A 27,902-nucleotide genomic window follows, 5' to 3' on the forward strand; every position below is an offset into this window, starting at 1 on the left:
TTGCTATTTCTATCGTTTTGCTTTCAGTTGAAATAGTCAAATCATCTACCAAATGTAAATTGTCCTTTAAGACACTTTTTTAGTTGTCCTTATGTATGTATATTTGCACACATAATACATCTTTATATATTAAGTATGACTTTTTTTTTTTTTTTTAAATAGGAACACCATCTCAGGAAACTTGGCCAGGTGTTTCTTCAAATGATGAGTTCAAGAACTACAACTTTCCAAAATACAAACAACAGCCTCTCATTAACCATGCACCCAGGTATTTTCCTTTTTCTTTTAATGTTTATTTATTTTTGTGAAAGAGAGAGACAGAGCCTGAGGAGGGGAGGGGCAGAAAGAGAGACGGAGACACAGAATCCGAAGCAGGCTCCAGGCTCTGAGCTGTCAACACAGAGCCTAACACGGCTTGAATTCAGGAGCAGTGGGATCATGACCTGAACCAAAATCAGACACTTAACCGACTGAGCCACCCATGTGCCCCTCTTTTTCTTTAAGTTAAAAGGGGGAAAACCCACATGATTCTTTCTATTCTCTTGAAGCATTAGCCACAGTACGGATTTAGGAAAAAATATATATAATGCATACAGTTCTTAAATATTTTAGAATCTAGTTTAATTGGGTTTCTTCCTCCCTTATGTCAGATTAATTTTATAATTCAGAAATCAAGATATGTAAATCACAGAATTGAGCTATAAATAAAATGAATATAAAACAACTGTATTAGAATTCTAGAGTTTATGGAGGTTATTTCCTTTCTCAGAAAGAAGACATTGGTTAATGTCTTTTCCAATACCATGAAGACCATGATGAAATTTCTGTTTTGCTTCCTATGAGATTATTCTGTATTTACTAACAAAAACCTAAGAAAGTGTTATAAGTGAAATTTTGACTCTGACACAAGATGACCTGTCAGTATTTGGCCAGTGTTAATGACATAATTTGTATTTGAAGAATGTAAATTCTTTCTGTCCCCTCATATTGTAAATGTTAACCATTTCATTAAAGTTTCTTCTCAAATCTATCCCCAAATCTATTTAAAACCCCCATTAAAATGTCAGTCAGAAGTTTTTACTTATGGAATTATTACATTTTCTTTTTCTTTCTTTTTTTTTTTTTTGAAGGGAATTATTACATTTTCAGTACAGAACAGAGAATAACCCCTTTGACTATATTTTTTCATCTTTCCTTAAAAAAAGAGTACACAGATGCCAGATAAGGTCAATGTCTGTTTTAATCAAAGCCATTCTCATTGCTCACAGCATAACACAGTTGCTCTAATTCCATTTGTCCTCAAGTAGAGAGAGTAGAAAAAGCAATTCCGATACCAAAAATATTTTTAAAGTATTTATGTGAATTGATGTTCTTATTGTTACTATAGCAACTAATAACATTCTAAGTAGACTTTCTTAGGAAGAATAATATTATTGCAGAGCTTTTTGTGTGTGTGTGTGTGTGTGTGTGTGTCTTTCTTCTAAGTAGCATAAATCCTGTTTTTGTCATTTATATGTTGCTTGGTGTTGTAATGTCCAGTGCAGAAAGTTGAAGCTCTTCTTTAAAACAGGTTCTCCATGACCTTAACCCCTGGTTTGTCTGTGCCCGAGCTGCTCTGGATATCTGTCAGAATGGCAAACTACAAAGGATTAGAGGAGTCTGGAGAATGTCTAGGCCATAGTACCCACAGAACCCATTAAGAGCGCTTGGGGAAAATGTTTATATTGGCAGTGAAAGTCAGTGCAAAATAGAGCCTGTGATTTCTGATCAAGAGATTACCCCAATTAAGATAGTCCCCAAACCCTCCACTGCTTATTATATGAATATCATCAATATAATTATCTGTCTTTATTGACTGCTTCATTGGTTTTGTAGCTCTAATTTAAAAAAATTTTTTTTCTTCATTTATTGATTTTTTTACTTAAGTTCTAGCCAACATACAGGGTAATAGTGGTTTCAAGCATAGAATTTAGTGATTCATCATGTACATCCAGCACCCAGTGCTCATCACAACATGCGCCCTCCTTAATGCCCATTACCTATTTACCATTCTCCAACTACCACCCTGCCAGCAACCCTCAGTTTCTTGTCTGTAGTTGAGTCTCTTCTGCTTTGCCTCCCTTACTATTTTTTCCCTACCCCTATGTTCACCTTAAATTTAATTAAGTTTTATGATGTTATTGAGGCAATTGAACTTTATAGGAGTGCCTGGGTGGCTCTGTTGGTTAAGCATTCCAACTCTGGATTTCGGCCTAGGTCACGATCTTATGATTTTTGAGTTCAAGTCCCACATTGGTCTCTACGCTGACAGAATGGTACCTGCTTGGGATTCTCTCTCTGCTCCTCCCTGACTCATGGGTGTTTGTTTTCTCTCTCTCCCTCCCTCCCTCCCTCCCTCCCTCTCTCCCCCCCTCTCTCTCTCTCTCTCTCTCTCAATAAATAAATAAATAAATACATATATAAATAAATAAATAAGTTGAACTTCATAGCTTCCAGTACTTAGTTCTCAGTAGACTGTTCTGTAAAAATATGTTGAATGAGTCACCTGTGTTTATTATGAACCACAGTGACACATTTTGGGGTCACTTGTCTCTGTTTTCACCTATATGATATAATAAAATGATGCTTTTGTATCTTGCCTTAATGGAACAATATGAAAATGATACATTTAAGCTTTTCCAATAATAGAGATTACTTTGAGACAGAATGGTGATTTTTAAGAAAATCTTTATTTTAGTAATCTAATTCATTCTTCATTATTGAAAATTGAAGTGTAGTGTTTTATATTTTCTTCTTAAACAGTGGCAAGATAAGTCCTTCAAGCATAAAACTTTTGAGTCTTTTGAAAGCAGAAAGAGTAGTTATTTTAGAGTACTTAAACTCAGCAGATTAAAACATTTGGAAAATAGTTTTATTTGAAAAGTTATTGTCAGCTAAGATAAAAGAATAAATTGCCACTTTTTGTTGTTTTAGGTTAGACTCTGAAGGAATCGAGTTGATAACAAAATTTCTTCAGGTAAGTTACATCTTTGTAATTATTAAGCCTCAGTTTCTGTATCCGTAGAATAGGATCAGGAATACCTCCTTTAAATATTTTTCATGAGCATTAAATAAGATTATTCATGGTAGTACTTGGCATGCTTAAGTCATATGCTTAGATAAAATAATAATCATAAATAATGCTTTCACTCAATGTATCTGGGTCTCTTGTGCCCTAGAACAGTCTGAGGTTGTCACCTTCTGGCATTGATCAACTAAGTCAAGGGCATGTTCTCTGAAATTTATGTTATGTTCTCTTTCTTTTCCTTATACATACTGCTTTATAGGCTGCTGCACCTAAAAATACCATTCTTATCTTCTATTTAAAGCAGGAAGGAGAGAGAGGATAAGGGTGTCAACCATAATAGTCTTCTTGTATCTGGAAAGCAAAGGCTTTTCCAGAAACCCCTGCAAGGCTTCTTCCTAAGTCTCTTTGGCCAGAGCATTAATTGTAAGAGAGGCTGAGTATTGGGGAGCAAGACTGTCAAAATTAGTCTAAACTTAGCATAGTCACAGTTCATATTGATCTGTTGGGCTTGGAAGCCTGGACCTTATACAAGTCAAAATTATCTCATCAAGATAAAAAGGGAAATGGGTATCCAGTAGGTAATTTAATAATATCTGTCATCATAGTATTGAGCATATTTCCAATGTTCATGAGGAAAAGTAACAACAAAAGTCAGGCATTTTAATTTTTCATCACTTCAGAAAATACAGGAAGTCTTTTAAGTTTTTAGTGAAGATCTAACTTCATCTTAGAAATTTGGAACATAGATAAAGTCATTACATAATCTCAATAGCAACTCACATTAGAGCATATCTCGTGTACTCCAAGTTGGTTCTTAAAAAACAGTTATTGTATTAAATCATCTAGTAGCTCTAAATGCTAATCTACCTCCCCTCATAGTCTTTAGAGAAAAAGTTAATGAAGTAGTTCTTTGCTTTTTCACAGTACGAATCTAAGAAAAGGGTTTCAGCAGAAGAGGCTATGAAGCATGTGTACTTTCGAAGTCTGGGACCAAGAATACATACTTTACCTGAAAGTAAGAGAAATTCTAAAGTGCCCTCCTCCCACTTTCATTTGTCCAGGGTAGGAGGCTGGGTGGTAAATTAGGGGTTTGGGAAGAGATTGTTAGTTTTTAAGCCTAAAATTTTACTCTTTTTGTAAGTACATCAGAATTTCTTGAAGGGAAGTAGATGTCTTCCTTACCTATGTTTTAATTTATTTCTGTTAACACTGAGCACATTGCCACTGCTCTGTAAGAAATCAGTGGTACTTGGGCATGGATTATTAATCTTACTGGACTTAAATTGGAAAATGCCATCTGATGATAGACTCAGTCTTAGGCCCAATCTGGATTGCTTTGATTCAGAGTTTCTAAAAATGGATTTCAGGCAAAAAGTAACGAAGCACAACCAAAAACATAAAATTATTTCCTTGTGAAAGTAGATTTCCTTCTCAAGGTACGAAGATGACTTATCTTTGTTGTGGTCATTCTGACTTTACTATCCTCATGACAGTGGTGAGCGTATTGTTAGTCACTAAAAGAGCTGATTTCTCATGCCTGAGGAAACTGCTTCATTTTACTTATAAGCTCTTTATTTAAAAATTACCCCCAACATTTTACTTTAAAACTGAGTTAAGGTGACTAGGGAATTAGAATATTTAGGAACTGAGATTCCAAAAGCTTTCGTTAATTTACCGTTCTCATCTACCACTAAACAATACTGATTCACTGAGGTTTACTCTTTGGAATCAAGATTCCTTAAAGCTTTTTTTATTTTTTTTTAAATGTTTTGTTTATTTCTGAGAGAGAGAAATAGCGTGAGCAGGGAAGGGGCAGAGAGAGAGGGAGACACAGAATCTGAAGCAGGCTCCAGGCTCTGAGCTAGCCGTCAGCACAGAACCTGACTCGGGGCTCGAACCCACGAACCGTGTGATCATGACCTGAGCTGAAGTTGGACACTTAAGCAACTAAGCCACCCAAGCGCCCCAAGAATCCTTAAAGCTTTAACTTAGAGCTTACTGGATATTTTTTAATGAGAGACTACCATTCTAGCAGAGATTGGAAATGAGAAAGAGATTGGAAAAAGGAAGATTGGAAATGAAAAGAGAATTACAAATATTTTTGTAAGATGATATTTACATTTCATTATTAATATCAAATTTCATAGTTTGAGGTAGGCAATTATGGTTGTACAAACCTACTTCTCATTTTTCTCTCAAAATCTGAAGATAGTCTGAGGCCTGGATACCTTCATACCATCATGAGAAAACAGATAAAGGACAGAGAGAATAAAAGCCAAGTAATACCTTTTGATTAGGTCTCCCAACCCCAATAAGTCCTAGAAATAGACAGTATATATTCTCTATATGTACATATTTGAAGAGAAACATATACCAAAAGCATGACTCAAAGCAGAGTTGTGGGTGGGGGGGCAAAATTCTGAGGGGAGATTATTGTGTTTGGTTTTTGTCTCAAAACATTGGGACAAAGAAGAAAAATAGTTCAGCAGGGCTGTAACCTTGTAAATGTAGCATAAATCTTTCATGTTGAATCAGTATACATTTTTAAACATTCTGTAGATGGTTGGATTGTATTTGTTTTAATAATGCCAGACCTTCACCTGATAGTTTTTGTCTATGCATTTTAGGTGTATCAATATTCAGTTTGAAAGAGATTCAGTTGCAAAAGGACCCGGGTTTTCGAAATTCTTCTTATCCAGAGACAGGTGTGTTTGTCATAAACCATTTCACGTGTCGATCATGAAATTTTGCGTGGAACTAATTTTTTGGTTTATAAATTGATCAGTAAAATGATTGATGTAAAAACCAATGTACAGTGCATTCCACAACTGTATGTTTAGCATTGCACGTACTCACTTTTCTGTATGATGTGGGCAGCTCAGTAATTCTTCAGAGAGAAATCTGACTCAGTCAAGTCAGGGATCCTGAAAGCTGCAGATGGCACAAAGACCTTTTACAAGTGGCCTGGCTTGATCACTGCACACGCCATTCCTGGTACCTGAGGCAGAAGACACATCTTATGCTTCCCTAGTCATCAGGTTCATCACTTCGAAGCATAGAAGCTGTAGACTGACCCCATCAACAAAAGGGTCATTTCAGACAGTGCTGATCACTCTTATCGTGGAAGATTAGTTTTTGCTGGTGGGAACATTAGCTTCCTAGAGTCACCAAATACTGTATGTGGGATAAAACTGAACCTTGAACTGCCTCATAAAATGACTTTATATTTTAGGACATGGGAAGAACAGAAGACAGAGCATGCTCTTTTAAGTCTGATAACATGGTTTCAAGCCCAGCCCCCAGCCTTTCTTATCAATCAAGGACTCAGATCTGAAGGCAGTTATTTCTTTTGGTGGACTTGGAATCTCCGTTTGTCTACACTGTCCTCTTCACAGTGGAGTCTTTTTATTTCAGACCTACAGATTGTTTTTATATTTGTTGTCACAGTGTGACAATTTTTTTGTACAGTTGGTTTTAAGGTCTTCTCTGCCATTAGAGCCAGTAGGTTACAGCTGTTGATGTAACTGTAGCTGCAATTTTTGTGCAGGACTGAGAAACACAGTGCATTATTTATTGCGGAATCATTGCTGCTAAATAACTACTGTCTGTTTATTTAACACAACAGTCAAAAATGCCTGAAGAAGTTGCAGTGGCTTTATTAGATGTGAATGCATCTGTTTCTCCTCACGACTTGTTTTACTGCTGCATTTCTTGTTTGTTTTTAAAATTAAACTGCAGTGTTTCCTGGAATGTAAGTTTAGCTTTGCTTAACAGTAAAATAAGTGAGCCATCTTGAACACTCCTAAGTTGATGCTGTATAATTTTTTACTGAACATCAGCAAATAGAGGAACTAAGAAATTGATGAGTACATCATGTTTAGGAAAGCATGTGATGCAGAGGTTGATTCAAGCAAGTGAATACCTGACATTATGGGAATCTCACATTAGATACCGATAATTTAAAGCACCAAAATTATTTATTTTTACCTTGCCTCATTTTAGAAATATTTACTGCATATTATTGGATATGTGTATACTAATACACTTACCTATTTTACATTGTGCTTTAATTTAGTTAAAACTAAACCATACAAGTCCAGTGAAATATGTGAGGTCTTGTTTTCATTCTAAATGCAATTCTTTTATTAAAAAGGATGATACTTTTATGGGGAGCCAGTTATTTCATTTGGGGGCTGCGTATGCATATGTTTTAATAACATTCACTTGGAATCAGCTAACAGCTGTAATATGTCTTTGAAATGAGCCATGATAAATACAAATGACCGAAATAAGAACTGAGAGGATTGTTTTAAAGCATTGTAGGTATTATTGTGTTTATCAGAGATAGTAAATATTACAGTTTCAATTATGCATCTCTTTGAACATCATAAACACACCTTGGTGTTGGTAAGTGTTTTAAGCATTTGTGTTAACTTTTAAGGACTATTGTTTAGTGCATCTTACAAACTACAAATCTTAATTGGTATATTTTGAAATGGTCATGTAAGTTTTTGGCTTATATATCATGAAAATAATAACTTAATTTTTTCCTGATATTCACTGTAAAACATTCAGGGGTCCTACCATTTCTGTTCAGGAAATCTTGTAGTTTATTGTTATTTAACAGTATTAAGTGAATTTTTGTATATTTCATTTTAACTTTATTTGTGAATAGTGATTGTGGCATGTTTGGGTGTTATTTTAATATTTCATGATACAGAAATTTTAATTTTTAAAAAAAATATGTTCTGGAAGAAACAGATTCATGTGTAATGGTGAATATTGGACCACTACTGCTTTTCACATTTGTAAATTAGTTTTATGTTAAACCCTGTAGCCTAACAAACTGCTGTTATTTCTAACTGACAGACATGTATTAATATTGTACTTTGAAGGTTATAAATATTATGTGGAAATTCCTCCATTTTGTTTTGAAATTTATAATAACAAGATCTTCATGTTGTTAATATGTGGTTTTGTTGAGTCACAGTTCTTTCTGGGGGAAGAGGGCTGTGCAAGAAGGGATCATTTTCCCTGATTCGTTTCATTTTTAGGAGAATGGAGTCTCACTGTGCCAATAGTGATATTTAATTTTTATTTGTGCTGGCCATTCATTTAGTAATCTCTACTGTAATGTTATGCGATAACACTCCTCAATTATAGAGTTGTCAGATTTTTTGTTTTATAGGTTATAAAAATGTTTTGCAAATTTTATATAGTTATCCATAAGTTTGATATTCTTACAGGTAAAACATGAAGAAATATATCCAGCAGTTATATAAAATTCTTCTTCCTAGGAAGTCCTAGGGATGTTTCTTCCTTTTATTAAAGAATTTGGTATTTTTTTTGGTACTTGAGCACTACCATTCAGATCCTGAAAACTTTGCAATGAAGAGAATTGAAACAGAGATTTTGAACCTTGAACACTTATGATTCATCTTAAACTGACATGGTTTTAAAGGTAAGCGAGGATTCGTTTTGTTTTCCTTCCAGGTGATGCTGTCAACACACGTTGAATATGTCACTCTAGGTGTATAGAAGTGACTCCATTCTATCTGGTGCTTTATTATATCTAAAAGATTTTGTTAACATGTTATAATAATCTGTCATTTGGGCCCAGGACAATTCATGAGGTTGAGGTTGTTTTTTTGTATGCTTCTGTTTTTACTATTTTTTATTTTACCATTTTTTACCCATTGTAAGTATACAATTTATTGGCATTGATTAGAGTGTTGTATAGTATTTACACTGTCTTTTTCCAAAATTTTTCATTTCTCCAAACAAACTCTATACCCATTAAGAACAACCCATTTCCCCCTCTCCATAGCCCCTGGTAACCTTTAATGTATAGGCATAACTCATTTTACTGCACCGCACTCACTTTGTTGTGGTTTGCAGATACCGTGTTTTTTAATAAATTGAAGGTTTGTCGTAACCCTGCATTGAGCAAGTCTGTCGGCGCCATTTTTCCAACTGCATTTGCTCACTCTGTGTCTCTGTGCCACATTTTGGTAGTTCTCTTAGTATTTCAAGTTTTATTATTATATTCTGGTGATTTGTGACTAGTTGATATTACCATCGTAATTGTCTTGGGGTGTCACAGATCACACCTATGTAAGACAGTGAACTTAACTGAAATGTTGTGTGTTCTGACTGCCCCAACAGGCTGTCCCCCCAGCTTCTCCCTCTTCTCAGGCTTCCCTATTCCCTGAGACACAACAATACAGAAATTAGGACAATTAATTACCTTACTGTGGCTTCTGAGTGTTCAAGTGAAAGAAGAGTCACACATTTCTGAGTTTAAATCAAAAGCTTTGAAATGATTTAAGCTTAATCAGGAAGGCATGTCAAAAGCCAGCATAGGCTGAAAGCAAGGCCTTCTTGGTCCAGTTAGCCAAGCTCTGAATGCAAAAGGAACAGCTCTTGAAGGACATTAATAGAGCTACTCCAGTGAACACATAAATAATAACAAAGGGAAACAGTCTTATTGCTGATATGGAGAAAGTTTTTTTGGTCTGGGTAGAAGATCATATCAGCCACAGCATTCCCTTAAACCAAAGCCTAATCCAGAGTAAAGCCCTAACTTGCTTCAATTCTGTGAAGGCTGAGAAAGGTGAAGAAGCTGCAGAAGAACAATTTGATGCTAAAAGAGGTTGGTTCATGAGGTTTAAGGAAAGAAGCTATCTCTATAACATAAGTGCAAGATGAAGTAGCAAGTGCTGATGTAGAAGTGGCAGCAAGTTATCCAGAAGATCTAGCCAAGATAATTCATGATGGTGGCTACACTAAACAGATTTTCAGTGTAGGCACAACAGCCTTCTTTTGGAAGAAGATGCCATCTAGGACTCTCCTGGCTAAAAAGGAGGTCAATGCTTGGCTTCAAAGCTTCAAAAGATAGATTGACTCTCTTATTAGAGACTAATCCAGCTGATGACATTAAATTGAGGCCAGGCTCATTGACTATAAAACCATAGGACCCAAAAGAAATTATGTTAACTCTATTCTTCCTGTGTTCTGTCAGTGGAACAACAGAGCCTGGATGATATCACATCTGTTTACAGCATGGTTTACTAAATGTTTTAAGCCTACTGTTCAGAAAAAAAAATTTTTCAAAATATTATTGTTTCTTGAAAATGCACCTGGCCACCCAAGGGCTCTGATGGAGATAAATCTGTTTTTCTTGCCTCTTAACACCACATCATCGATTCTGCAGCCTATGGATCAAGGAGTAATTTGGGCTTTCAAGTCTTATTCCTTAAAAATGCATTTTGTCTTAGATAGTGATTCCTCTGATGGATCTGGGCAAAGTAAATTGAAAGCCTTCTGGAAAGGATTCACCATTCTAGGTGCCATTAAGAACATGTGTGATTTATGGGAGGGCTCAAAATATCAACATTATCAGGAGTTTGGAAGAAGCTGATTCCAAAACTTTGTGGAGGAGGTAGCTGCAAATGTGGAAATAGCAAGACAACTAGAATTAGAAATGGAGCCTGAAGGGGTGCCTGGGTGGCTCAGTCAATTGGGCAGACTGGCTTCGGCTCAGGTTCATGAGTTCGGGTCCTGTATTGGACTCTGTGCAGACAGCTCAGAGCCTGCAGTCTGCTTTGGATTGTGTGTCTCCCTCTCTCTCTCTCTGCCCCTCCGACACTCACACCCGGTCTTTCTCTCTCTCTCAAAAATAAATATTTTTAAAAATTAAAAAATCAATGGAGCCTGAAGATGTAACTAAATTGCTGCAGTTTCATGATAAAATTTTAATGATGGGAGGTTACTTCTTGAGATGGAATATATTCTGAGTGTGGATGCTGTGATTGTTGAAATGACAACAAAAGATTTAGAATATCACATAAACTTAGTTGATAAAGCAATATTAGGGTTTAAGTTGACTCCAGTTTTAAAGGAAGTTCTGTGGGTAAAATTCTGTCAAACAGCATGAAAGGAAGAGTCCATCATTTCAGTAGACTCTCTTGTTGTTTTATTTTGAAGAAATTGCCACAATCACCCGCCAGCCTTTAGCAACCACCACTCTGATCAGTCAGCACCCATCAACATTTGGGCAGGACCCTCCACTGGTGAAATGACTATGACACACTAAAAGCTCACTCAGATGGTGGCTAGCAGCTTTTTAGCAATAAAGTATTTTTTAATAAAAGTCTGTGTACACTTTTTTTAGACATAATACAGCTTATGTCTAATAAGCTATTGCACAGCTTAATAGACTACAGTATAAACATAATTTTTTTAAAAAGTTTATTTTGAGAGAGCGAGATAGCACGCAAGCAGGGGTAGAGAGAGATTCTGCACTGACAGTGCAGAGCCTGATGCAGGGCTCAAACTCCACGGGATCATGACCTGAGCCAAAATCAAGAGTTGGAGGCTTAAACAACTTACCTACATCTAATTTTTATATGCGCTGGGAAACCAAAAAATTCATTTGATTCACTTTATTATGATATTTGTTTTATTGCAACAGTCTGGAACTGAACTTGCAGTATCTCCAAGGTAGGCCAGTACTTTTTTAAGTTTTACTTACCTCTGTGATCTCTGCACTCAACATGGGGCTCACGCAACCCTGAGATCCAGAGTTGCCTGCCCTTCCACCTGTGGTATGCCTGTAATTTTTGTGTCTGCATTTTATCTATTGTAGGCATTTCACATACGTTGAGTTATACCACATTTGTCCTTTTGTGTCTTGCTTATTTCATTCATTTAGGATGATTTCAAGTTTTATTCATGTTGTAGCATGTATCAGGATGTTATTTTCATATCTGAATAATATTCTGTTAATATGCAACATTTTGTTTATTCATCTGTTGATTTCACACTGGCTTTCCCCCACTTTTTGGCTGTTGTGAATAATGCTGTCCTGAATATGGGTATACAAGCATCTGTTTAGGTCTTTGTTTTCATTTCTTTGAGTTTAAATACCTAGGAGTGGAATTGTTGGGTCATGCATAATCTGTGTTTACCTTTTTGAGGAAACATCAATTTTCCATGGTGACGCACCATTTTACATTCCTAGTCATAATGTATAAAAGTTCCAATTTCTCATTCTTACCAATGCTTCTATTCCTTTTTTAAGCAAATTATTATATTCATTGTAGTACATATGACGTGGTGTCTCCGTGTGCTTTTGATTTGCATTTCCCTAACGAGTAAGGATGTTGAACATCTTTTCATGTCCTTATTGGCCACTTGTATATTTGCTTTGGAGAAAACTATTCAAGTCTATTACCCATTTTGAAATTGGGTTGTTGTTGGTGGTGAGTTGGGTCATAAAGCTGTGTAGTTCTAGATATTAGACTCATGAGAGGTATGATTAGCAGTTATTTACTTCTATGCTGTGGGTTTTTTTACTTCTTGAAGGCATTTTTTTGATACACTAGACGTTTCATTTTATTTATTTTTTTAGTTCATTTTTGAGAGAGTGTACTTTTGCAAGCATGTAGGGGAGGAGTAGAGAGAATCCCAAGCAGGCTTCTTCTTGTCAGTGCAGAGCTTGATGCAGGGCTTGAACTGACAAAGCATGTGATCATGACCTGAAATCAAGAGTCAGATGCTTAACTGAGCTACCCAGGCATGCCAAGAGTTTTCATTTTAATGAAGTTCAATGTATCTTTTGTTTTTTGGTTTTTTTTGAATGCTTCCATTTAGGGCTTTGAGTTAATTTTGTATGTAGTGTGAAGTTTGGATCTTCATTCTTTTGCATGTGAATGTCTAGTTTTCCCTGTACTATTGTTAAAAAGACTATCCTTTTATCATTAAATGGTCTTGGCACCCTTGTTAAAAGTCAGTTGACTATAAATGTGAGAGTTTATTTTGGGGCTCTTGATTCTATTTTATTGGTATCTCTTTTGGTCAGTACCACAGTGTTTTTGTTACTTACAGCTTTGTAAATTTTGAAATCAAGAAGTGAGTCCTCCAACTTTGTTCTTCTTTTTCAAGATTGTTTTGGCTATTCAGGGTCCCTTGAAATTCCATATAAATTTTAGGAAGGGATTTTTCAATTTCTGAGGAAATATGCCATTGGGATTGATAAGAATTGCATTGGTTGAATCTGTAGATTACTTTGGGAGTTCTGTGATCTTAATATTAAATCTTCCAGTCCATAAATGCAGGATGTCTTTAATTTCTTTTACAATGTTTTGTAATTTTTTAGTGTATAAGTCTTGTGCCTCCTTGATTAATTTTATTGCTAAGTATTCTATTCTTTTTGATGTTATTGTAGACAGAATTATTTTTTTTGAATTTTTCATTTGCTAGTGTGTAGAAATACAAATGATTTTTGTGTTTTATAATTTTGCTAAAGTTTATTTTTTTTTTGTGGGTTAAGGTTTTCTACATGTAAGATGATGTCTTCCATGAATACTTCCTGTATAATTTATTTTTCTTTCTTAATTCCTTTGGTTAGACTTTCGGTACTATGTTGAAGTAGAATTGGCAACAGAGAGTATCCTTATCTTGTTCTTTATGGTAGGGAAAACACTTTCAGTCACCATTGAGTATGATATTAGTTGCAGCTAAAAGAAATAAATGATCATTTCTTTTTTCCCTTCCTTACCACCTACCCTATCTTTCAATGTAGAATGATTGGCAGACCTTAAGATTTAAGAGATCAAGGGACCACTTTTCAAACCCATTCTCCTCCCCAACCCTCACAAATGCAACCTTAATAATTGTTTCGTTAATAATTGTTTCATTAAATACCTCTTTAAAGCAAATTATGTATACAATAGCATGTTTTGATGTATCATATTTAAGGGTAGAGGCCAAGACTTATTTTTCAACTTGTACCCATGTGGAAAAGTAAAATTTGGATCATCCCAGGTAAATGGAAGTAAACCAACCCACTTGCCTCCTCACACCTTTTATCACAAAGTATTTATTGAACAAAAATAATAGTAAAATTGATACATATATGAAAGTGAATGAAGATATGCACTCATAGAAAAGGTGTGTACAAAGAGACCAACGTTTAGGTTATAATTCTATAAAACCTTAGCCATAGCAATTTAACACTGATCAAGCAGACAATAAAAAGGAAAAAAAAGTTATTTAATATGTTCTTTTAAATCTATTCTCTAAAATAATTGTTAACACACACACACACAGAATGAGGCAGAGCTATAAGGGTTACATTTCAATACCTCCAATTCTCTATTTGTGTCATAGTTTTCTGATTCATAAAAATCGTTTTTCCATTTCTAATAAACAGAGCTAGAGTTCATGTTAATCATAGTATTTCAAGGAAGGAAATACAGGAATCCAGCTTATAGTCATTTGAATATTTCCAATCAGCATATACACTTAAAAATATTCTTGAAGTTTTTGTACATTAACTAACTTTCTCTGTTAAGAATCTTAAATTGGGGGTGCGTTCTTCACTTATCTGATTGAATTTTTTTTAATGTTCTATCTTTATCTGCTTTTTTCTACCTCACATACAGCTTGGGGCCAGTAGTTACTTACAGCCAGGCATGGGAAAGCAGAACTGGACTGAGCACCAATCACTGTTCTACCTTTAATGAGCTGTGTGGCCTTAGGCAGCTCCCAGTTGCTTCTGTAATTGCCTTATCTGGAAACAGTGGTGAGAAGCATTCCCAGAGGCCCCCTCTACCTCTGACATTTCATGTTTGGTACATCTCAGTTCCCCGGACCAGCTCGTGTAGTACAGAATTATCCTCAGCACATGAGGGAGTGACAGTAGTATCTATCTGTGGATTTTGGAATTTACAGAGGTGTATATTGGAGATGTACAGAGACGCTTAATTCCAATTGAAAAAAATCTCAAGATTTTTAGGTTTTTTGAAAAATTCCAGAAATGTTTGTGTTTTTATAAGCCTTATTTTTAGTATGCTTTTTCATAATCCTTGCCATTTAACACCTACTTTGGAGTCCATTATTTAGCCACAGTTCAAATTGGTTACTTCTAGTTCAGGATAATTAATCTGATCTTGAACTGAAAGCACAGGGCACTTTACAGTTCTCTTCACTGGAAGAATTTAGAATTTTCCTACTTAGTGTATAGAACAGTGCCTTAGAGTGGTGCCTGATATTTGTGCCATCACTGTTCTGAACTGTGCTGCACAAGAGAGCTTACAGCCAAGTGCTCCAAATTGTTACTAATTCAGTTCCACAATGATGAGTTCCTGAAAAATTTTCTATTTCTTGTATCCAATTTTCTTCATTCTCCCCAGAAACTTATTAATACATAAAGCAATGTATCCTACCTCTCAATTTCCACAAGCAAGGCTATGCCTATATACATGAAGATCCTTGATGTTACAAAATTGTCTGTGAGCCTCTTCCAAAGCATAGGATTTTTAAATGTTAATTGTAGGGCTTCAGAGAAACGCTGTAACTTCATGATGATACAGGAAATGTATCAAGGGTGTGATTCTCTAGGAAAAACTGGGAGAACCACAGCTAATTTTTTGAAATAAGAACATGCTTACATAGGAGATATTACAAGGGCATGGGTAGAATGAACTTGATGTAGATCTCTATCTCAGGTTTTTGCCTGGGAGAAGTCTAAAAGATTGTAAACAGCTAGGTGGCTAGCCTTTCAAAGTTCTTTTAAAAATGCACTTTAGAACATTTTATTTTATGAGTGTTTATTTTCTAAATATGGCTTAGTTTCTTTTATAAAAACATTAACTTGGACATTTACTGAATTTCACTTCAAAAGAGGTTCTAAGGCAATTCTTATACAATTGAAAGCAAAAAGGAAAAATATGAATATGCTTTCATGTTGCCTACTTGTGGAAAATAATGAAATTCTACTAGAGAGCGGTTTGATACTAATTTTTGTCTTTCAAACATTTTCTCTTAATACTAAAAAATATATAAATCATTTACATAAAACTAAATGCAAAGGAAGGCACAGCTGGTTATAGTGTCTATAAGCATAGTTCAGCATATGCGGAATTAAAGAGGAAAAAAAAGCTTCACATCCTTATTAGTTATACTGAAAACCATTAAGAAAAGTTCTTCACTGTCAACAGTGTTCAACACTTAAGAACTAAGAGGATATAAAAACAAAAACATTAAAACTCACTTAATGCCAAACAGATCTTCATATATACTTGAATATAAAAAAAAGTTTTAAAAATGCTTACATAAACCTAGACCATCCATGTTATGAAAAGTGCAAACCAAATTAACAGGGTTTCACAATGTCCTTTTCATGACACAGGTAAACTAGCCCATGGGGACAAATTTGTCTCATCAGTTAATAGTCTTTAATTGTGGCCAGATGTCATCAGGATTTCTGAGAGTTCGAAGAAAGCAGAACTGGAGAAGTAGCTCTATCCAGACTGGGGATTGGCACTGGCATGTGGCCGTTAAGCAGTGTTGGAAACTGTAGGGAAAAAAAGATTTTCAAAATAATTACTGCAAACCCATTGGATGAACTGGAGTTCTTTACATTCCTACACAGACCATGGTGGATCGCCCCTGGGGCCATTTTACAGAATGAGATCATGGTTACACAGAGCAAACTAAGAATAAGGCCCAGAAAATCTCCCTAATGATTTTATATGCCTAGGCCACTAGAAAAAAAATGTATACTTTATATGTTGCTAAAGCATGTTCTAATACTCCTTTTAAGAGGTTGCAAGCTACTCAGAATGCTAATTTGCTTTAAGTCTTGTTTTTGAGAACCAGAGACAACAAACTTAACTGATTCCCATGTAAAATTTCTAATAGTATTTTGAAAATGGCCATGGTTTACCCAGAGTGCTATAAAGATGCTTCTCAGTAACTATTAAAAATGAGTATTTTACCTTAAAAGATTTAGGAAGCAAGAATATATTTGGGGCCTGAGGAAGTATTCTTCTTAATTACGATGACAATATCACACTTCACAGTGAAAAACTTTTTAACTGACAAAAAGTAACATTAATTCTGTATTGTTGGTAACTAAGATGATAAATGGTATAATGGTATATGGTTTGGTGACAACTTTCATGTCTGAAAGAAATACCACAACTATACTCCCACGTGAACAGGAATAATTGAAGGCCTCCCTTTAATACATTACGATTGCATGACTAGATTTTCATTGTCCAGAATGAAAGGTGTCAAAATGATCTCCTGGGCCATCTTCTAGTTTAAATTTCTATTTCATCTAGATAAGTTAATATTAAGTTTCAACACTATATATCAAACTGCAAAACCTAGCACAAGTTAGAAGTACTGTGCAATCAATACTTACAGAACAATATATTTTTTTCAAAGTATCTCAATAACTTACATCTAATATTAGCCTTAGAGTTTATCAGTGGCTTTCACTTCAGTTGATACCTAGGAGCCTGTAAAGTAAGTTGGGTTATCCCCACAGAGCATGTGAGGGTGCCCTTTAAATACTATTTCAATTTCCTTAATGGTCATTAACATACTCAAGGTTTTGTTTCTTTTCTGACACTTTGGAACTTTACTTGTTTTTAACATTTTATCCATTTCAACTGGTTATCAAATCTATTAAACCTATAGCTTCTACTCTCCTAACTACTATTTTCTAAGAGTGGATCCCAGAAGAGCAGATTTTGAATTTTCATTCTTTTAGCTTATTTGCAATCTTACCTCATTTTGATTTGTGTCCATTTTACTGGTGTTTTCAAAAGAATGAGCTTTTGGTTTTATTAATCTTCCAGTTTAAAATGTATATTATTGATTTCTGCCCTCTGCCCTTTATTTCTGGCTTTCCTGGCGTGCTTCATCTTTATTGACTCCCAACCTCTACTCCCTTTTCCTAAATTGCAACATTCCTCCAAACTTTACTCTCAGCCTGTCTTTCTCCCATGCGGGATTCAACAGGCCTTTCCTGCTATCAGTTGGATGTCCCCACCAATGCGTCTTCCCCAAAGCCTGCAGTTCCATGCTCACTCTTAAGTCATGACCCTAAACTTGAATCCAGGTTTTGCTACTCATTAACTTGTGATCTCAGGTAAACTGAGCAAAATCTCTGGGCCTTAGTTTCCTTAGGTTTTCAAAAAGAACTACTAGGAGTATAGGTGACTCTTGAACAACACAGGTTGCAGATTTTTTCAACAAACAGCATAGTACTATAAATGTCTTTTCTTTATGATTTTCTTTTTCCCGAGCTTACTTTTTATAAGAATACATACGGCATATAATACATGGAACATGCAGAGTATGTGTCAACTGTTATCAGAAAGGTTTCTGGTCAACATTAGGCCATTAGTAATTAAGTTTTTGAAGAGTCAGAAGTTATACATGGATTTCCAACTGCAAGGGCAGTGAGCCCCCCCAACCCCCACATTGTTCAAGGGTCAACTGTATTAAATGAGAAGCCACGAAAAGTGCTTCGAACAATGTCTAGCCTATAGCAGCCCTCAAAAAATGTGAGCTTCTACACAAAGCATTTCCAGTCTTGTAATCACATAAGTAATCTTTGTCTCTTCCTAATTTTCACACCCTCTTACTCCTCAAACCCAACTAAAAGTCTTCTCTCAATTTTACCTCTGGAGTGCCTTCTAAATATTCCCATTTCTATTACTTTAAAAGATGATTTTTCCCCTCAGTATTTGGAGTAATATAAAATTTTCTCATGCATTCCTGCCCCTTACACTTTCTGCTTTCTCTTCAATTCTTTCTCCACATCTTTCTAAAATCGAGATTATAGGGACGCCTAGGTGGCTCAGTCAGTTAAGTGTCTGACTTCGGCTCAGGTCATGATCTCATGGTTCATGGGTTCGAGCCTCACATCAGGCTCCATGCTGATAAACTTATAAAAAATATTTAAAATAGAGATTTTATTACGCTATCTCCAGCTAAGAAAGCCTCCCATGGTTACTTAGGGGATTATGGTGGAAAATTCTGAGCATAATATTCAAGGCCCACAGCTGCTTTTCCTGTTACCCCGTCGCTGAGCAGACTGTGGACTTGCATAGCCAGATCATTCACATTATTTAGAAGGTGCTTTTCTGTCTGCCAATCCTGTCCTTTCTGTCCAGCACAGGTGCCACTTCTTCCTCAGAGCCTCCATCTGTTCCCCAGCAGAAAACTAGACATTTTGTCTTCTAAATCTATTCCTACAGCATTTTGTTTATAAATCTGTTAATGCCCATATTTTAGATCTTCTACAATCCCTGATAACAGTGCTACAAATCTCTTCTGGGTTAGATATGTTGAATTACAAGTTACAGAAAACCTTCTTAATTGAAAAGCTTAATCAGCCCTGCCTTGTTTTGAGATAGTCTCTGTACCTATTCTAAATTTGATCAAAATCTGTTTCAAGAGTGGAACAGACATCCTATAGGTAAGTTCAAAATGCCAAACTGTTCTGACCAGAATCACTTTATTTTTAAATATACCTCTTTCAGAAAGGCTACTACCTTCCCTTAAATTCCTCAATATATGCTATAAATTACCACAATAATTACATCAGTGGACATTCTGTGCAAAAACTCCTCTACTCGGTCAACAGCTACCCTAAGGATCCTGATCTATGTTTCTAAGCATCACAATAGGAAACTTGCCAGCATCATTTAAAACTTACTGTAGCCCAAGTGTATTTCTTTTATTCCTCCAGTACATTTACAGTATATGTGAAAGGTTTGTTATTTTTAAAGAAAATTATTTCAAAAAAAGCACTATTGATAATCTGAATTTCAAATATTCTTCCCACATTTTATTTCGTGTTTTAAAAACTGCTATTTCTAATTTCTATCACAACTGGTCTTACCATAGGAAGAGTGCTAATATTTTAAAAGGTACAAAGTTGTTTTTCCTTAGTTTTTTGCACCCCAAAGACAGGGCACAAGGAAGGCCCTGCCAGCCATCTAAAAAAGATTATATTCCCCATCCCAACCTCCTGTTTGTAGTTTTTGCTGTGGCTTTGTTTTGAATGGCTCTGGTAGAGAGGACAGGTACATTTTGTGAAAGGAAAATTTTGAACAGGTGGTCTTTAAATGCAGCAGTTTCTTCTGCAGAATTCTAATCATAACTTAGGAACCACTGGCCTGCAGTGGTTCTCAGAGTGGATTCCTGGGGCAGCAGCATTGCTAGGATCTCAAAAAGATGGTATTTTCAGCCCAATCCCAGATCTTCTGAATCGGAAACTCTGGGGTTGGGGCCCAACAAGCTTTTATCCCACCACTTAAGCACACTAACTTTGAGAACCACTGGTTTACATTCATGACCGAAGAGAAAAGGGGATGTATATCCAACACCCAGAGCTCCTACTATCCTGATAATGTGTAGAAACACTATAGACATGGGCAGTTGTCACTGTTAGGAGTGATGGACTGGAGAAGGTGTAGATTCTAAGGCAAGGGATCCCAAAGAAATCCCAACCAACAGTTCTCCATGGAGTCCTTAGATCACGAAGTCCTGTGCCAATCACGTGGCAGAATTCCCAGTAAGAAAGGAAGAGAGATTCCATTCGTTATTCACAATCATCTAGTGAACCCTACGGAGGCCTTGTTAGATGCTAGGACTGGAGTAGTACCGCAGCCCCTCGGCCCATGGAGCTTACCATACACATGCCCCAAACAACTTGTGCTCTAATCAGGAGCTCCAATACTAGAAGAGTGCCACTCCAGCCTGAATACCAGGAAATGTCTTTTAACTTTACACCAAACGATTACTAATCTGAAACTTTGCTAGTACTTCACTTGCTCACTGCTTCTAGTTTTTATTTCTCTGCCTGAGTCCAGATGGATAAGTATCACCATGTTGGCCGTGTATGACCATAGCTCAAGTTCTTGTGATGAGAAGAGGGCCCGAAGAGAAACCTGATTACTCTAGGGATATACAGTCACATCATAACAACCCTACCTCAACCTTCCTAGGAAACCAGAGAAGCAAGTTAGCAATCAAAACCTCTTTAGCTCCACCCTTCTTCCGAGACCCTAAATCCCAGCACGTACAGCTCCTGACACAGAGAAGGTAAATATTAACTCTGACAGGTAAAATGACCAACTCAGAAAAAAAAGCATGGAGACCCCATCTTTTTAACACTTAACATTCCTAGACAATTCTTATTCTTTTCTTTTGAAAGTAATCTCTACATTGAACATGGGGCTCAAACTCACGACTATGAGATCAACAGCCACATGCTCTACAGACTGAGCCAGCAAGGTGGCACCCAGTTTCTTGGTGAATTCTTAGCGATAATTACTAAGTATTTGTGTGCCCAGCAATGTGCCCGACCCTGAGGGCACACCACAGTAAACAAGAAACACAATGTGGTTCCAGCCTCCTGAGGACCCACAGTCTAGTGGAGGTTGCCAGGCGAATGAGCAATCATAAATACAGAGTGGCCAGTGCTAGGTACAAGGGGGAGAAAAGAACTACATTTACCTTGGGTAAGCCACACTGCGGGGACAGGCATGGGATTCAGGGTGGATGAGCTCAACAGGCTGGAGAGGGGGTTTTCATTGCCCCCTGCTCTGATTCACTCCTGTCACTAGGACTCTTTCTATTCTCTTGGTAATAACATCTTGGTCTGGGAGACACAGTCTTTGAGTCTCTCGAAGAGGAAATACTGATTACCACCACATGATAGCAGGTATGCTACTGCATAATTCTAGTGTGTGAATGAATAATAAATGTGCCCACCCAGTAACAGGAGCTGTGCAAGATAAAGCAGCTAAGACTTCGTTTTTAACCAAATGCCCTGGATGTCATGGAACAGGGAGAATTTAATGATGATTCACAGAATTCTACAGATAACTTTTCTATTACAGTATGGAGACCTTCACTATCTTTGTTCTTCAGTGTATTTCAAGTAATGTCAATATGTTGATTTTGTTAAAGTGTGAGATTCTATAAAAATAGTTTTAAATGTGTCCCCTTTCCTTAATAGATTTCCAGTGTTCACAGTCAGTGAAGATATCCAAACACTTCAAGAATTAATTGGTCCATTTGTGGATATCTGACCTAAATACGCTATTTCTGCCTTAATGAAAATGTCTGCCTTTGAAGGCTGGCTTTTACAGCCCCGTCAACTCCCTCTGGAAACTTAACATTTTAACCAAATGGAGGGCAGAATTCTGTAACCTCTACTAGGGAAACACATCCCTTAGAAGTTCAACGTGTAAAAGTTCATTTCTAAATGCTCACCTGGAACAGCGTGTTTGGCCCTTGCAACCGGGCAGGACTCAGAGGAGCAACTGGACTAAGGCTGCTCCAGAAATGTATGCTGGATAGCAGTGGACTCGGGGTCAGAAGCAATCCATTTGGTGTCTGGGGAAAAAGCACACAGATTTTGATGAAGGTATCACCTGACTCTGGCCGTGATCAGCACTGAGGTACACTAGCCCGGAACCAAGAAACAAGCCTCACCGTGTTAGGAAAACCTGAAAACCATGTTATTTCTGCAAGGCTGTGCACAGGTTAATTTTCTTCAATGCTAACTGTATTAGCAATTTTATAAAGGAGAAAAGTATGGACAAGTTACCTTCCCTAAACCATTCTAGTTGTAAAGCTCAAGTTTATAGCAACTTTTGTCCAGGTGGTTTCTTTAATTGGCCTCCCTTCCCACAGTAAACAAGATCTAGTGTACAATATGGGATTCCATGAAGGCACTATATTTTTATCTCTTTTCTTACAGTGGGCATCCATTACTTGGGTTACACACACACACACACACACACACACACACTTTTTAAAGGGCCTCTCAAGACTCACTTTCCCAGACATCAGCAGCCCTTTAAGATTTTAGGACCTGCTGTTAAAATACCCTGTAGCAGCTTCTTCAAAAGGTCTGAACTAGCTTTTCCAGATTCCACTCCGGATGTGGGGCTGATGGGAATTCATCACCCTGGCAATGGTTTGGAGGGGGGAAAAAAATTCTCTCTTGTTGGACTGGGGGTAAAGCCAAAGCTCTGGGTTTCCTGGGAGAGTGCGGAGGCCTGCATCTGCACGCATGGCGCAGGCAGTCAGCGGCAGGGGGGACAACTCGCCGGGCTGCTAAGTCTGCAGGGTTTTTCTCCTCATCTGAGGCCAACTCCAGGCCCAGGGTGGTTTTGCAACTTTGGGGACTAGAAGCAGCCCCTCAGCGGTTTTGTGATGTCAATAAGGTGCTTTGTGTACTGAGAGCTGCGGCAAGGGCTCCGGTGTTGCAGATTGCATCATGTTGGATGCTAAAGTGTTATTTTTTCCTAGAATTGGCTTCAGCGGCTTCGTTAATTATCGGGAACATTTGGCATAAACCTAAGTTGAAAGGTCTGCTGTGTTCAGCAGAAAGGAGACAAGCCTCCAAAGGTTTTCAAACTGTGAAGCTACTGAAAGGTGAACTAATTTCTACCAAGTCATTTGAATCTTTGATTCCACAGCATTGCCTACATGTGGAATGACCAGTGAGGTCCCCAGGATAAATACACGTTCCCGAGCGGCTTCGGCTTCCCGGTTCTAATGCGAGGCAGCTTCACAAATACACCGGGCCATCTGGTCTGACGATTAAGACTTGAGTACGGGCTCTGTCAGGGTTCCAACCTCACAACCACTACTTACTACCCTAGGTCACCTCTCTATGCCTTGGTTTCCTCATCTGTAAAATGAGGAGGAAAAAAATGCCTGTGTTACAGGATTGGTAGGAAGAGGAAATAAGATGATCTCTGTAAAGCTCTTAATGTGTGCCGGGCACACAGCAAATGCTCAAGAAGTGATAGTGAAAAGTGAACCTGATGGATTCTGTGAACTTCATCTGTTCATGGCAGAAATTCTCAACGTCTATGTAAACGTCCCCAATGTCCTGAAACTCGTACCTGCCGGTACCTTCAAGGCTCCTCTCAGTCATATTAGGCTCAAGTGCACAAGCTCAAGTGATCAGAGACTAATTTGCACGTTACTCTGGAATGGAATTCCAACCACAATACGCCACACTAACAGTATGTTCAGGGCCTCCTAGCTCGCTTATCAGTGGAGCTCCCCAAGCTCACAAGAGACAACAAGCCTTCTGGACTACAAAACCTAGCTAGCTAGCCTTCTCTACTTCGTGGCCGTAAAGTATACACCCATTCCTTTGAGCAATATGTAAAGTGTAGAAGTTTTATTTTAGTCTAAGATGTGTACCCACGTCTGGATGTGAGATGTGTGCACACCTGTTTCCTAGGGATACGGGATGTGCTCAGAATACACTAGCTGTCTATTTTGCAAGTCTGACATATCTTCTATAATATATGCAAATATTTTGAATGGACTTCATTCACTCTTCTCTCCCATCTCCTTTCTCCCTAAAGATCCTGAGGCTATAAACAAAAAAACTATTTGGTTGCTCTTTTAAGGGAAGTTCCTCTTAACACTCACCCTGGCTAGTCTCCAGGACAGTGAGTTTTCAGAGCCTCTTTCCACAAGCTCCTGGAAGGCAGGCAAGGTGGTGTGGGCTCAGCCTGAGGGCTCGAGGCTACAGAAAGAAGCCACAAGCAAAATGCATGCTTCCTCTTCCTTCACCAAAGAAAATTTTAGCAAATGGGCTCTTCTGAATGGCAGACAGGGAGTTCTTGATCCCCTCAGCTGTAGGGAAGCAGAGGCCCTAGGACCCAAGGCAAACGGCAGTGATGTTCAAGGGGAAAGACCTTCCTATTGGGATCTCGTTTTCATCTCCCCCTCCCCAACTCAGGTCTTCCACATTAAACAGGGACTCCTAAAAAGCCTGCACATTTGAGCTGAACCTGGTGAGCTGGCAATGCCCAGACATAACCTCATTTGAGGGCCCTAGTTCAAGGCCCTCTGGACCATGCCATCAGACCTCCTCTACCCTACCCCTGCATCCCTCTGCCCATCAAACCACCACCCCCTCAGAGGAGACTTTTCTGCTTCTCCCTCAGTCGGGTGACCTTTTTCTTCTTCCTGAATCTGTACAACACTTTATAACCACTTTTTTCCTTAACATTTTCTGCCTCCTTAACAATTTGCGTATTATTATTATACCTCTTTCTGTTGCTCTTAAGTCATCTTACTCATCCTTATTCCTCCTGTAGTACCCAGTTTCCAAATACTTGATGAGCTGAAGTGATCTGTAACTCCAGGTGCATCCCCTCACTTATCTGTCACCTGCTGGACGTGTCCATTTGGAATATCCCACATGTTCAAACTGGAATCCCTCACCTTCTTTCCAAATCTAGTGTTCCTTAGGACTTCCCATTTCTCTCAACAATACCACCATTAATCTATCCACCCAAGAAATACTGAGCACCTGGTATGTATCAGGTGCCGAAGATACAATGATGGGAGGAGACATGATCCGTGGACGTACAGCCCTGTCTACAGCCCCGCATCCCAGTCACTGAGATGCAAAATGCCTTCCCACTGGCTACAACCTCCGGGCACGGCCAGTGGACTTTGAGGTGACTCTCTTCTTTATCCTACCCCCCATTTCCATTCCTGCTGCATTCAAGGCCCTATCACCTTACCAATGGCATTCAACAAATGCCACCTAAACCAGTCCACCTCTGGTCTCTCTCCCAATCTAGTCTTCGTTTTATTTTATTTTCTTAAGTTTATTTAGAGAGAACAGGGGAGGGGCAGAGAGAGAATCCCAAGCAGGCTCCAACTCCCAAACCGTGAGATCATGACCTGAGCTGAAACCAAGAGTCGGACACTTAACCAGCTGAGCCACCCGGGTGTCCCTCTTCCAGTCTATTTTGAGCACCACTACCAAATCAGTCACCCTAACATAACATTTCCCTTGAAATTCTTTGTTTCAGGGGGAAACATCCCTTAGCCACAATTCTAGGTTGCCCCATAACTCCAGAGCCGGGACACAACGCAATACATCCTCAGGGCTCCGCCTCAGACACATCTGATACTTTACTCCAAATTCCCACCTTATGATTCTGGCCCATCGCTGCTANAGTGGATGTACAGCCCTGTCTACAGCCCAGCATCCCAGTCACTGAGATGCAAAATGCCTTCCCACTGGCTACAGCCTCCGGGCACGGCCAGTGGACTTTGAGGTGACTCTCTTCTTTATCCTACCCCCCATTTCCATTCCTGCTGCATTCAAGGCCCTATCACCTTACCAATGGCATTCAACAAATGCCACCTAAACCAGTCCACCTCTGGTCTCTCTCCCAATCTAGTCTTCGTTTTATTTTATTTTCTTAAGTTTATTTAGAGAGAACAGGGGAGGGGCAGAGAGAGAATCCCAAGCAGGCTCCAACTCCCAAACCGTGAGATCATGACCTGAGCTGAAACCAAGAGTCGGACACTTAACCAGCTGAGCCACCCGGGTGTCCCTCTTCCAGTCTATTTTGAGCACCACTACCAAATCAGTCACCCTAACATAACATTTCCCTTGAAATTCTTTGTTTCAGGGGGAAACATCCCTTAGCCACAATTCTAGGTTGCCCCATAACTCCAGAGCCGGGACACAACGCAATACATCCTCAGGGCTCCGCCTCAGACACATCTGATACTTTACTCCAAATTCCCACCTTATGATTCTGGCCCATCGCTGCTACCCCCGCCAGCGCGTGAAGAAAGGAGGTTTTGGCCCTGCGGTCCTTGGCAGGCTCTCTCCACTCAGTTAGTGCCAGTCAAGGCCGCCGCTAAGAAAACCGCCTGGGGCGCGCATGCTCAGACTCCGACGGGAAGTTCATGCCCAGCCGCCCGCACGTCTCTGAGGTCAGCATCTTAAACAGCACACGGGAGATCAACAGAGGCCTTGGCATAAATGAAGGGAAAAGCAACGTGGCGGCCTCCAGTTCTGAACCAACTGCACGTTGCAAAGAGGTGAGGAGGGAGACCCTGAACAGAAGAGACACAGAAGGAAGAGGGACAGAGATAAGCACGGTGCAGAGGGCACACGGAGTCAGCACGTCCAGCCGGCACTATCCAGGCCTCTATGGCGCCTGGCTGGGCACCAGCAGGGTTTCACATCCCGGCTCCTCCCTCGTCTCAATTTCTGTAGCTCCTGCCGTGAGAGAGAACATCCTTGCTCTTCTAGCAACAGTCCACTATGAGCTCGGTGGCTGAGCTCCAACCATCTCACTTCTTGGGACACGGCCGACTTTAGCATGTGCTGCCCTCAGCTCCTCATAGTGCACGCGTGAGGGGTGTCTGGGTGACCATCACGTCCGTCTACAGTCCTGACCTTGGTTCCCAAGAGTAATCTCAACAGCACCAGCAGACGCACTGCACCGAGTCTGGAGGCGTGGAGGTTATGGTTTGGGGCGTAACGAACATTTTTTCATGCACGTCATACCATAGGTAACATTTCGGATCTGAATTTGGGCCTACCCAAGGGAGGTGGTTTAACAGAATCCCCAGAGGAACTGTAACCACAGGACCCCGCTCATGTCACGACTCTCCCGATCCTCTCCTTCCTCCTGCCATGGTTCTGGCTGAAAGTAACTGGGAATTATTCTTGGGATAAGTAAGTAAAAACTAAATACAGAAGCGGTGCTTGGGATAAATAAAGGAAATTCTTGGGAATTTCATTTTCAGGCTATCAAGTTGTTATAGCACACCTTTCGTTCCTCCTAAAGCCAAGAAAGGTTGATAGGAGGTTCCCACTGGTAACATAATGTTTACAGGCAAACGTGTCACTCTGCCCACAGCACAGCCCATGGAGGGAAGTAATTTCTGTGACAGAAAGAGCTAAGGTAGAAGGAAAACCAATGAGCTGCAGGAATGAGGCATCACTGCTGCCTGTGGGAGAAAAGGCCCAAGTCCCCTTCGGGAGAGGAAACCCCCGGAGCTGACCTGGAAGCCAAGGGAAGGTTTTCACTCCTACCCCCTGGGAAGGTTTCAGGGACATGGGCTCACCCTTCAGGATGAGGCCGGCTGCTGAGAGCGCTGACCTTGCCTCGGACTGTCCACTGAGAAGACAACCGTGGCTCCAGGGTTAGTTTCTGAGGCACCC

The 27,902-nt window shown here is 38.8% G+C and overlaps 2 protein-coding genes across 6 annotated transcripts in view; one reads left to right on the forward strand and one right to left on the reverse strand.

Moving 5' to 3' along the window:
- The window catches only part of CDK17 (cyclin dependent kinase 17), a 111,600-nt gene extending 103,564 nt beyond the window's left edge, over positions 1 to 8,036 (forward strand). For 2 of the 4 annotated variants that reach the window (XM_077772210.1, XM_077772209.1), the window contains exons 13-16: positions 163 to 268; positions 2,974 to 3,016; positions 3,992 to 4,082; positions 5,695 to 8,036. In XM_077772210.1, coding sequence (XP_077628336.1) covers positions 163 to 268; positions 2,974 to 3,016; positions 3,992 to 4,082; positions 5,695 to 5,810 — 356 coding nt within the window. In that variant the 3' untranslated portion in view covers positions 5,811 to 8,036. The remainder of the gene's footprint in view (positions 1 to 162; positions 269 to 2,973; positions 3,017 to 3,991; positions 4,083 to 5,694) is intronic. The other 2 variants (XM_077772212.1, XM_077772211.1) reach the window with 2 other exon arrangements.
- A 6,748-nt stretch (positions 8,037 to 14,784) lies between these two features.
- Positions 14,785 to 27,902, reverse strand: part of ELK3 (ETS transcription factor ELK3) — a 62,627-nt gene continuing 49,509 nt past the window's right edge. The window contains exons 4-5 of one of the 2 annotated variants that reach the window (XM_077772213.1): positions 22,157 to 22,279; positions 14,785 to 16,427 (exon numbers count right to left, since the gene is read on the reverse strand). In XM_077772213.1, coding sequence (XP_077628339.1) covers positions 16,329 to 16,427; positions 22,157 to 22,279 — 222 coding nt within the window. In that variant the 3' untranslated portion in view covers positions 14,785 to 16,328. The remainder of the gene's footprint in view (positions 16,428 to 22,156; positions 22,280 to 27,902) is intronic. The other variant, XM_077772214.1, reaches the window with a different exon arrangement.

The sequence above is a fragment of the Crocuta crocuta genome, unplaced genomic scaffold (assembly GCF_008692635.1).
Source record: "Crocuta crocuta isolate KB4526 unplaced genomic scaffold, BGI_CrCroc_1.0 scaffold216, whole genome shotgun sequence".
NCBI lineage: Eukaryota > Metazoa > Chordata > Mammalia > Carnivora > Hyaenidae > Crocuta > Crocuta crocuta.